General features: G+C 40.3%; 1 protein-coding gene across 1 annotated transcript in view; it reads right to left on the reverse strand.

Moving 5' to 3' along the window:
- Positions 1-12,704, reverse strand: part of GALNT18 (polypeptide N-acetylgalactosaminyltransferase 18) — a 527,538-nt gene that overhangs the window by 69,608 nt on the left and 445,226 nt on the right. Inside the window, exon 8 of the mRNA XM_044681827.1 lies at positions 9,922-10,017. Within this exon, the coding sequence (XP_044537762.1) occupies positions 9,922-10,017 (96 nt within the window). The remainder of the gene's footprint in view (positions 1-9,921; positions 10,018-12,704) is intronic.

Here is a 12,704-nt window from a genome sequence, read left to right on the forward strand (position 1 = left end):
TTTCCTTTCCTTTCCTTTCCTTTCCTTTCCTTTCCTTTCCTTTCCTTTCCTTTCCTTTCCTTTCCTTTCCTTTCCTTTCCTTTCCTTTCCTTTTCCTTTCCTTTCTTTCCTTTTCCTTTTCCTTTCTTTTCTTTTCCTTTCCTTTCTTTTCTCTTCTTTTCTTTTCTTTTGCATTGCTTGCTTGGACCCACCATGAACTTCTTTTTTGCCCTCCATGTGCTCTTCATCTTTAGTTCTTCAAAGGCAGTGGTATTTCACATTTCACTGCCATATGGCAACACCAATAAAATATTAGAATGAAAAAGATGGGCTTCTGCTTTCATGGGAAGTTTGAAGTCAGTAAAAGAACTTTGCAGTGTCCCTAAAGCAATCCTGGTCTCTCTCTTCCCTGGTATGTAATAGGTACTGGTCAAATGCTTACTGTATAAATGTTGGCTGAACACCCCGCTCTCTCCTCCTATCTTAGCTTGCTGGATGGAAAGGTACTGGAGAGGTGTTGATCTTACCTTGGTTTCAAACAAGAAAAACCAGGAAAGAAAACAAAGATCTGAGTCCTGTTTCCTGAGCCTAAAGCATTCTCTTGCTCTGTGTTGGTTGACATACGGAAGTATCAAATCCAGGGGCCTTTCACAGAGGTATCATAAACCTCCCATTCTCTAAACCCATATGCAAAGTTTGGATGCGCCACTGAGACATGGGGAGTTACAAGCCTAATGCCTGTGTTCTGAACGGTGGGGCAGTGACAGCGCTGTCATGAGCATGCTGAGCAAACAGAGGTTAGGGGGTCACATCTGGGGGGCTGAATACAGTCATTAGAACCTTCCCTGGGTGGTTGCAGACTGTGATCCATCTCCCATTGAGCTGACAAGCCTGTCATCTCAGACCCTGCCTTGCCTTGCTTGTTTATTCTACTGCTAAAAGGAAATGCAAATGAGATTCTTTATGAAACAGAATAAGAAATTAGCTGCAGAGTTAAACCAGAGCAAAGAGATGAGCCCTGAGCCTCTCTTTTTAGGAGTGTGAGCACCATTACTATATCTCAACAGGCATCATTGAGGAACCATCTACTATAAATATAAAGCCAGGGCATCTTCAATGAAAGTGATTAATGGGGAACAAGGAAAAGAGAGGGAGAAAAACACCTTTTGCTCTTCACCAAGATAGGTACCAAGAAAATTAGGTAGCTAGAATGTGGGATTTCTCAGTGGGGCAGTGGGGACGCCCCAAATTCATAACAGACACAATCTTAGGGAAGAATCAATAATAGTAAAAACCATGAATTCAACTGTTTATTCATTAATGATTGATGCTGGGTAACAGGCAAAGCAACCTCGTGATCCTAACACAAGGAGACAAATCTGACCTCAGAAGTATTACTGAGACTTGGTGGGATGAGACTCAAAACTGGAATATGACTTTTAAAGGCTATATGTCATTCAAAAAGGAAAGAACGAACTAAAGGACTCAACAGTGTCTATTAAGAAGATACACTCACGTAAGGAAATCCAAGAAACATGGTAAAATTTGCGTCAAAATTAACAGGGGCAGAAACAGAAGAGATTGTTTTTGGTGTACCTGACAAAAGTGGATCTTGGCAAACAGATCACAAACCTGGCCCAGACATGATACAGAAGTGATATGGGGCTTTGGTTATGCATTTATCTGCTGGAGCCTTGCTCTCTGTCTTTCTCTTTGCCTCTCTCTCTTTGTCAAAGGCAAAGCAGCTAATAATATCTTTATTACTCTAATGATAATTCTATTTAACAAAAGTTAGAGGAACTAATAAGGGAAATATCTATTCTATATCCAATTCTCCCCAGTAATGGAGAACTGCTTGTTGGGGTGGAGGTAGGGGGTTTATGGTATCCTTGGGAGAATTTGACCACAGAGAAGATATAAAAACTAGGTATTGTCTGATAAACACTTCTGTATTTGGAGGGCAGATTTGAAAGGGTTGAGAGAAAGGAGAGGTAGGATTCCATGGACTCAAATTCTTTGGAGGAAGTCAGCCTAGGAGGTACTCAATAATGAAATTCTAAAGACACAAAGAAAAATAATTCTGATGAGGAAGAAGGGGAGGGTGTTGTCTAAAGAGATCACTCTGGCACACAGGGAACTCATCAACAAACTTAGAATTTTAAAAGTCAAATACAGAAGATGGAATCAAGGGTAACAAACAGAGATGGAATGAATATGAAAGCTTGGCATGGTCCTGTAAGAATCCTGTCAGGAGTGCTAAATCTCAGAATGAGCTGAGGCTAGCAATGAGAGCTAAGAATAACAGGAGGGATTTTAAAAGCTCTGTTGGGGGAGGGAGAATGAAGATGAAAGAATGGATCCTTCTAAAGCTCAGAATGGATGGGACAATGATAATACGTAATGGAGAGAAAGAAGAGCTGCTCAACACTTATTTTGCTTCTATTTTTTATTCCTAGGAGGAGGATTTTTGAATTGGAAAGAAGAGAACAAAAATGGCTGATGGGGAATTGATATTCAAGATAATTAGGAGGATAATGAGGATGAAAAACAATGAATTTTTTAAAAAACAGAATGTCTAGATACTCTTGATGAATTAAGTTACCAGATCCAGATGAGTTACATCCTTTGGTGCTGAAAGAACCCAAGATATGTAATTGATGAGCTTCTGCCAATGCTCTTGGAAATATCCTGAATTGGAGAAGGCCAAATAGCTCCATTTTCATAAAAGATAAAGTGCTTGGAATCTCTGCTACCCAGGAGGCTGAGACTGGTGAGTTTCGTGAGTTTGGGAGTTCTGAGGGCTAAGGTTGATCGAGTGCCTACACTTAATATAACATCAAGATTTTAAACCCTTGTGAGCAGGGAGACACCAGGCTGCCTAAGGAGATGTGGATAAGTCCATGTTGAAAGTGAAACAGGTTAAAGTTTCTGTGCCCATCCACAGTGGAGTTGGGCTGGCACATGAATGGATTCTGTACTCCTGGTCTGGGCAAGATGTTGTTGCTCAGCCATTTCAGATATAACTGACTCTTTATGACTTCTTATGAGGTTTTCTTGGCAACGATGCTGGAGTTGTTTGCCATTTCTTTCTCCAGCTTGTTTTACAGATGAAGACACAGAGGCAAATAGAATTAAGTGACTTGCCCAAGGTCAATGCCTAAGATCAATTTAAACTCAGATCTTCTTGACTCCAGGTATGGTATAGATATAGTTTACCTATATTATGTGTATGGGCTTAGTTTAAAAGGTTTTGAATAAGATCCACACAGAGGAAGGAGAAGTCCTCTTCCCATGTTTACACGTCTCATTACAAAAATAAATTAAAAAAGAAAAGGATACAGACTGCAAACCATAGGTCAGTGAGTTTGAATTAATTTCCTGACAAAATTTTAAACACATTAAAAGGATGGTTGGTATACATTTTGAAAAGGAATTTGTGATCATAAATCCAATATGGCTTCATCATGAAGAGGTCATGGGAGAGTAATCTCATTGACTTTCTTGACAGGTTTTTCCAAACTAAACAGATTAGAAAAATGATATAGATATGGTTTATCTATATTATAGCAAAGCATATGACAAAGACTCAGATGTTATTCTTGTGAACAAAGTAGACAGCTGAGAGCTATATTATGTTGTTTTAGGTGCATTAATAACTGGTTGAATAACTAAACTCAATAATTTAGTCAAGAGACTCAAAGTTTAGTCAATAATTAGATATTATCTTGAAAGGGGGTCTTCAATGGAGTGCCCTGAAGATCTGTGCTTGGCCCTAAGATGTTCAATATTTTTTATCAATAGTTTGGATAAATAAATGTGTCAAGCTTATCAAAATTTCAAGATGACAAAAATCTGGGAGGGAAAATAAACATAATGAATCTCTAATAGCCACAGGCAAGAATTCTGAGTTGAATATAATAAAGCAAAATTTAATAGAAATAAATGGAAAGTATTAAACTTGGGTTCAAAAAAATCACCTTCATAAGTTGAAGATAGGAGATGAAAAGTGATATTCATCAGTTTGTCCAAAACATAGCTGTGTGTTTTATTGAACTACAAGCTTGATGTGAGTCAACAGCTTTATTTGGTAGCCAAAAAAGTTCCAGTAGATCAGAAGTGGAATTAAAAGAGGAAGGGTTTACAGAACTAGGGAGGTGGTGGTCCTGGTACATTTTTTTCCTTAGTTAGACCTAATCCAGAGTATTAGGTTCAGTACTAGGTAACATGTTTTAGGAAGGACATTTATCTAAAGAACAGCCATAAGAGGGCAACCAGGCCATTTAATCATGCCATGTGAAGAACTGGGGCTGGTTAGCTTAGAGAACAAAAGACCCAGGGTAATAGTTCTTAACCTAAGATTTGCGAACTTAAAAAAATAATTTGATAACAGTATTCCAATATAATTAGCTTCCTTTGAAATCCTATGTATTTTATTTTATGCATTTAAAGACATTACTGAGAAGGAACCCATAGGCTTTACCAGACTCCCAAAGAAGTCCATGGCACAAAAATGTTAAGAACCTCAGACTTTGGATAACATGAAACCAATCTTCAAAAACTTGAAGGATACTTATTTTCAGGGATTTAGACTTGATCTCCTTTGCCCGGAAGGGAAGAACTAGAGATTAAGCTGTGGGAGTTGCAAAGAAGATTTAGGTTTAAATGAACTTCATACATAATCTTATTTGATTTTCAAAGCAATGTTATAAGTAAGGTCCCATAGGTAGTCTTGAATCCACTTTATAGAGAAAGAAACAAAGATCAGAAAGGTTCAATCACATCCCTGCACTTATTTAAGGAAGACTTCCCTAACAATTAGAACTATCTTAAGAAGAATGGTTTGTCTTAAGTGGTGTTGAATTCCCTCTTACTAGAAACCTTCAAGCAAAGGATGGATGACCATTGGCTGGGTATTTTATAGAGGGGAATCTTGTTTAGGAACATGCATGCTCAGTGGTATGCTTTTAAATGTTTAACAACCAGCTCTTTGAAAAAATATGAAGGATACACTTTTATTCAAGCTAATAATACAAATCTGTGCATTATTAATCTTTTCCCTATTACTTTCTTAATTCTCAACTATATACTGAAAATTTAACAATCAGTTCTTGCAAACTAGTAATAAGCCAAATGTAGAACACCCTTGGCCATACTAGTGGCCCAAGAGGTCCATTCCAACTGAGGAGATTCTGTGCCTAAATAATACCACTTTTCATATCTGCCCCTTTTTCTCTTTCCTTCCATTGTAATATTTTTCTTAGAAATCAGCTATTGCTATAGACAACTGGCAACTTCAAGAACATCAGAGGTAACAAGGATACATCAAAGTGTGAAGTTTTCACTCCATGGGCATCCCATTCAAATTGAATTCACCCCATGATCAAAGTTGTTCCAGTCCCTTCCCAATAGACAAAAAAATAAAGGGAACCCCAATCTAGATTAAAAAATACAAGGACAAAAGCTAAAATTTTGGGGACAGCTGGGTGGCTCAGTGGATTGAGAGGCAGGCCCAGAGATGGAAAGTCCTGGGTTCAAATCTGGCCTCAGACACTTCCTAGTTGTGTGACTCTGAGCAAGCCACTTAACATCCACTGCCTGGCCCTTACCACTCTTCTGCCTTAGAACCAATAACCAGTATTGATTCTAAGATGGAAGATAAGGGTTTTAAAAAAAGATACGAGGACTGTTACCTCTGGAAAAAATTGGGTGGAGTCACCTTAGCACCAGGAAGGGCATGAATGTCATCTTACACCTTCCCAAATACAACAGTTTGGCGAGCCATCCAGAAGGGCTCCCAATGAAATTCTAAGAGGAAAGTAGAAAAAGCACTCTTTTGGGAACCAAGAGTCTCAAGTTCTGATCCAATTCTGATACTTACTAGTGTGTATAAACCTAGGGAAGTTGTCTAACATTTCTGATCTTATTTTCATTATCCATAAAATAGATTCCAGGCTATCTATAGGATCTTTCTCATAGAATTCCTTTAAAACTCAAGATTATCTAGATGGTTCAATTAAAATTTTAAAGAGCCATATAAACATTGGTGGTTACTCTTCCTTTTGGTGATAGTAATAGTATTAGTAATATTGTTAATGTGTCTTTATATGATGGGGAGATGAAAGTGTGCCAGTCTAGCCAAGAGCCTAAAGCTAATATTAAAATCTGTTCAGCTCAGCAGAGCCATTCTAGCTTAGTTCATGTTGATGGTTTTCCCAAGGAAGGACAAGATGGTAGTGACTGAACATCATGGTAAGGTATGCACCAAACATTGCTTTGACTCAACTCTATCATTTAAAACTATCATGGAAAAGGCTTAAAAGATGCATTTCCAGTCACTACTACTATTATCTGCTTCAAGATTATGAAAAGCTCTCAGAACCAGACAATGGAGTGAGGGTTTCTGAGGTCTCTCATGTGAAAGCAGGTCCTTCTCAGGAGAAGCTACATGAAAGGTATATCAGAGAATGAGTCAGGCTTAGTTTTGCATATATTTGTGTCCTTGTCTTGTTTTCCTCTTTTCTAATAAGAAAATGCTCAGGGCTTCTTTACTTTAGATATTTCAATGGGAAGGGAAATGAGTAGAACAGAATTAAGGTAAGTGGTAATTGCACCATCTCGCTCATCCTGGGCATCTAGGTGGCAAAGGGGGTAGAGCATTGAGTCTTAAGTTAGGAAGAGTTGAGTCAAATTTGGCCTCAGACTCTGGGCAAGTCATTAACTCTATTTGTCTCCATTTCCTCATCTGTCAAATGAACTAGAGAAGGAAATGGCAAACCACTTTACTATCTTTGCTAAGAAAACCCCAAATGGAGTTATGAAGAGTCATATATGACTGAAATGCATGAACAACAATAGCACTTTATCCTGGTAAAGATTTGGACAGAGAGGGGGAGGAGTAGAATGAATATGATGATGGGGGTGAAAATTTGATGAGAAGTAAGAGTTATACCAATAAGAATGGGAATGGAGATGGGAATTTTATAGAAAGAAATGTTTGAGAATGGGATTAGGATAGTAATGGGATGGGATGGGTTAGGATGGAGATATGGCTAGAGATGGGGACAGGATGGAATGGGATAGAGATGCTGATGGGGATGGGAATGAGATGGGATGAGGAGGCTGCTCAGAATGAGGATGGTTATTATAATGAGATAAAATGGAGATGGTGTAGAGATGGCCAGTGCTCATGCAAGTAAGAACAGGAAGTAGAGACTGATCCTAAAGAGAAGGAATTTAAGGACACTTTGAGGTTTGAATGAAGTGATCTCAAAGGTTCGTTCAGCTTTCTATTTCTTTAATTCTGTGGTTTAAAGAGACTTCAAAAGAGTCCACTTGGTGCAATAAAAATTGCAATGAATTTAGGGCCAGAGGACTTGGATTCAATTCCCCAATCTATTACTTACTGCCAATATCATCTGAATCAAATTTATCCTCTTTGAAATTCCTTTGCTATAAAATAAGGAGATTGGGAGGTGATCTCAAATGTTTCCTACATTTCTAAATTCTAACCTGTGTCAGCAAAGGGGAAGGGAATAAATAGAGGAGAGAAAATATGAATATCCTCTCAACCAGAGAAAATATTCACCTATATAAAATCATACATCTGAGGAAAAAAGAATAAGACAAGTTTGCCGCCATCTTAAAAGGATGAGGAAAATAATATCTTGCTAAAACCAAACTTCCTCAGAGATAGAATTACATGATCACATGAAATCTGTGAAGTCTTTACCTCCTGAAAATCCCAGCTGCCCACACCTGAGGAAAGTGAAAGAATCCTAAGGAACAACATCTCCCTAAAATCACTGAGCATGTGAAGACTAAATGAAGTAATGCAGGCTCCCAGGAGGACACGGAATGGGAGAGGATGAAGGGAAGTGGGGGCTCCTGTCTCAGACAGCTTTAATATTATCTGCTTTGAGCAGTCCTTCATGTTTATATCCCTGGAGAGGATACTATGCAGGTGTGAGACATGGTGCAATAATCTTCCTTTCCTCCATCTCTGAGCTGGCACACTGACTTTACAAATCAACCCTCATTCTGTGGTTGTTCAGTTATTTTAAGCTGTGTCCTACTCTCCATGATCTCTTTGGGGGTTTCTTGGCAGCAGATATATTGGAGTGGCTTGCCATTTCCTTCTTAAGCTCATGTTATATATGAGGAAACTGAGGCAAACATGGTGAAGTGACTTGCCCAGGATCACACAGTTGGTAAGTGTCTAAGACGATATTTGATCTTATGAAGAGAAGTTTGTGATTCCTGATTCTAAGCTCCCAGTGTTCTATCTACTGTTGGTTCAGCTTTGATCACAGAGGTATAGATTTAGTGCTAGAAGCGACCTTAGAAGTTGTCTAGTCCAATCTCATCATTTTACTGATGAGGAAATTGAGACCCAAAGATTTTAAGTGCCTCACTGTGAGTCACACAAACAAAAGGTAATGGAATAGAAATCTAAATCCAAGTTCTCCGACTCTAGAGCCAAAGCTCTTTCCCTTGTACGGCATTGCTTCCCTGATTCTTGTTAGGGGTAGCAAGACCAGAAAAGAGACCACTCCATCAGCAGCTCCCTCCTGTCTAGCGGCTAGGTGACCCAAAGTGCCAGGCACTGTGCTAAGTGCTTTACAAATATTATTAGTAAGAGCTGAGGCTGGGAGCTGTTTCCAGCTTTGTCTGACTCCTGGATTTCCATTCTGTAATGCTCCTGCCCTGACTTCTCCAAGACATCCCACCTCCCTAGGGCTCCAGCCAGACAACTGATTTTGGGATTCGATGCATTAAAGTTGTTCTAGACAGGCAGCACTGTTCACTGGGTATTGTAGGTGCTTTAGAAATAACTTGCTGATTGGTGGATTTGGCACTTTCCCCAAGGGTCCCATTGATTACATTAAGTTGTGCTAGGACTTCCTTTGAGGGAAATGTCCCAAGGGGCTCTGGGTGTTCATGACTCATTCCTAATGGGAATAGGAGCTTCATCTGCTATGGAATCAACTCATGGTTCCCAATTGTGATGCCTGAAGAATTTCAAGTGAAAATATATCCCCCTCTGTTCATTCAATTCAGGAATTCAACATATATTGGTGGAGTGTTCACTATGGGCCAGGAACTGTGTTAGGCTCCTGAGTTACTAAGAAAAAAAATGAAAAACACCCACCTGTGCCCTCAAGAAGGCATTATTCCACCAGGGGGGAAATAATATATGTGAGGAGAAATTAGAAATATATAATCTCAAATAAATAAATAAATTTAAATTTAAAAATTGTATTATTTGAGTCAGGGCTAGAATAATTAAATAAATCCAACTCATTTTAATTCTGGGCTAGATATAATAAAATAGTAGTAATGTTCCTTAATGGATAGAGAATTGGCCTTCGAGTCAGGAAGCTCTGTGTTCAAATGCTGCCTCTGACACAAACTGGCTGTGTGACTTTGGGCAAGTCATTTATGCTTTACTGCCTAGATAGCTCTTCTAGACCATACATTACAGAAAAGGTACAGTTCTGCATCTATAGAGGAAATCTTTCACTGAATGATCTTTATAACAATAGAATCACCAATGTTGTTTAAAAAACAAACTGAAAAAGGATTAAAAAGGTAAGGCAGAGCCTTATATCATTCCACCTGAGAAGCCCACCAGATCTCGCAAAGGCATGAAAGAACTTGTTCTGTATCCTCTTTCTCACAGAGCCTTGACTTCCAGATTTCTTTGGCACAGCCCTGCCATCTTCTTCCTTTCTCTCCCTATGGGTGTTCCCTAATTCCTGATGGCCAGCCAAAGAATGGAGGCCCGATGCTGGCTGCTTCCACCCAGACTTTCTGTTTGGCAAGGTAGAGCATCATAATTCATTGCTGTGACTGCCCCAAGCCCCAAACCTCCATTCCATTCCTTTCCATTCCAAGCAGCAACAGCAGTGGCCATCCATCTCTGAGATCATCATTGTGACTCACCTGTGGGGTCATGCCGTGGCACAAGTACATGATGGGGACATTTTCTGTGTCTGGTCCTTGATCGAGACATAAGTCACTCTTCAGGGAATTCTGCAGCTGGGACACAGAAGAGACACATAAGAGGGAGGGAAAGGGAGGAGAAAATGAATGGATTAAGCCAAGAAAAGCGAGCATTCCATAGAGATCACTTTCATATTCCATAATCAAACCATGATGTCCCCAAATGCTATGGAAACCAGTGAGCTGGGGCATTCAGGAAACAGATTCTCTTTGAAGGAGAAAGTCAAGAGTTGGTGATCTGCAGGCTGAAGCTTAGTGTCCAAAGTTCTACTACTCTGGAGAAGAGAAAATAGCCTGATGTATGATTCATAAAAGCATAGGAATGGGAGCTGGAAAGTGCAACAGACGCCCTCTCAGCTCTTCCCTTCATTGTTCAGAGGAGCAAACTGTAGCCCAGAGAAAGGTAGGGATTTCTGCACAAAGCCATGCACAGCTAATAAACAGCATGGATGGGGTTCAAACCCAGATCCTCTGGCTCCAAATCTAATGCTCTTTCCACTAGTCAACATTGCCTCCTGCTCCAGCTTTATGGGATGTTTTGACAGGTCCTACAGAGAGAGCCTGGGGCGAGGAGCTCTCCACTGCCTCTGCCCAGGTAGAAGGGCAGCCATGGAGGTAGGGTGCAATGAAGGGCTGCTTTGGGGTCAGGACTTCTTAGGAAAGTGCTTTCCAGCCCTGGGTAGAGATTTAGAGCTGGAAGGCTGGACATCTGGCCTCTCCTTAGATGGAGAAACAAGCCCAATGAGGTTAAGTGATTTATCCAAGATTACATAGGTAGTGAGTAGCAGAACCAAGGCTCGAACTCAGGATTTCTGACCCCCAAAGGAATGTTCTTTCTACTCCTCAGCTCCTCTGCAGCCATATCATCTGGTTCTTCTATAACTCTCTCTCCCTCTCTTTTTCTCCCTCTCTGTCTCTCTTTCCCTCTCTGTCTTTCTGTCTGTCTGTCTCAACTCTTACCTTCTGTCTTAATATCTATTCTCAGACAGAAGTGCAGTAAGGGCTAGGGAAATAAGATTAAGTGACTTGTCCAAGATCACATAGCTAGGAAGTGTCTAAGGTCAAATTTGAACCCAGGTCTTCCCAATTCCAGGCCTGGCACTCTATCCACTATGCTACCTAGCTGTCCAGCACACCTATTTCTTAAAGACCCCTTCACTGCACCGCTAGGAATTTTAGAACTTTCCACTACCCTGAAGCCTTTGTGAGTCATGTCCCCAATAAGATTACAAGCTCCTTGAAAGGAGGGTCTGTCTTGCATTTTTCTTTTTGTATCCCCAGTGTCTGGCATGGTGTTTGGCACATAATAATTACTCAGTAAATGCTTTTTAATTGACTTTCATTCATTCATTCTCAGGTCTCCTAGGGGCTTGTGGTTCTTCCTGTCAGAGACTCTTAAGGCTTACATAGTAGGTGTTAAATACATTTTTATTGATTGGTTGACTGACTGGTGCACCTCTCACTCTTGCATCCCTCCTGCCCTCCTCTCTCCTTCATCCTTCCACTCTCCCTCCTGAATTTCACTTTGGTGATCCCTGGACTGGCCCATTGTTCCTGGCCTGTGTAAGCACAGAAAGCTGGGGAGAAATGATTCCTCTGACATCCAATAAGTAGAGCACCTGTTTGAGGACAGAGTAGAGAGGGGGCATATCCTGCTGGGACTTTCTGTTGAACAGAGGGAGCTTATTCCTGGTGGGAGACACAAACTCCACTGACCCATTCCTCTGACCACACCTGGGAAGGAAGGCAGGAGAAATTCTCCTACCCTGGACTTCTTTCTCTCTATAGATTACAACAGCCTCACCTCCAATACACAGACCAAAGAATATGGAGAACCAATAATTAATAGCAATTCCCTTGGGGTGGGAGGAGCGTAATTGTAGAAGAAAAATATCCCCTATCATTAAGCTCTTACTTAAGCAGCTCCTTCATCCTCATCAGGTTAATGGGCACATGTACAAACAGTTTACAATTATAGAAACATGTAATTTGTCATTAGCTGAGACTGCTGTCTGCCACCCCTGCCCCATTAGATAATCTTAATAACAATAATAGATCACATTGATATGATGCTTTTTAGTCACAATTATACTTGAAGCACCTCCGTGAGGTATACATTACATGTATTATTCACAATCATCTTCATGAATTCAAATCCAGCCTAAGACAGTAGCTGTGTGACCCTGTGCAAGTCACTTAACCCTGGTTGCCTCAGTTCCTTATCTATAAAAGAAGCTGGAGGAGGAAATGGCAAATCACTATAGATATATCAAAACTGTCATAGGGAAAGTCTTAATGTGGAATAGATACCTCTCCTTCAGAGTAGGGATAGAAAACATATAAAGATCAACAGATAAAAATGGGGCAGCTGGGTGGCTCAGTGGACAGAGAACCAGGCCTAGAGATAGAAGGTCCTGGGTTTAAATCTGACCCCAGGCATTTCCCAGCTGCATGACCCTGGGTAAGTCACTTAACCCCCAATACCTAGTCTTTACTAGTCTTCTGCCTTGGAACCAATACTTAGGATAAATTCTAAGATAAAATATAAGGGTTTATAAAGAGAGTAAAAGAGACAGACAGAGACAGAGAGATAGAGACAGGAAGAGAGAGAGAGACAGAGAGACATAAAGAGATACAATAGAGATGAGAGAGAGAGATTGAGAGAGAGAGAGAGAGAGAGAAAGAGAGAGAGAGAGAGAGAGAGAGAGAGAGAGAGAGAGAGA

Source organism: Gracilinanus agilis, chromosome 6 (genome assembly GCF_016433145.1).
Source record: "Gracilinanus agilis isolate LMUSP501 chromosome 6, AgileGrace, whole genome shotgun sequence".
Lineage (NCBI taxonomy): Eukaryota > Metazoa > Chordata > Mammalia > Didelphimorphia > Didelphidae > Gracilinanus > Gracilinanus agilis.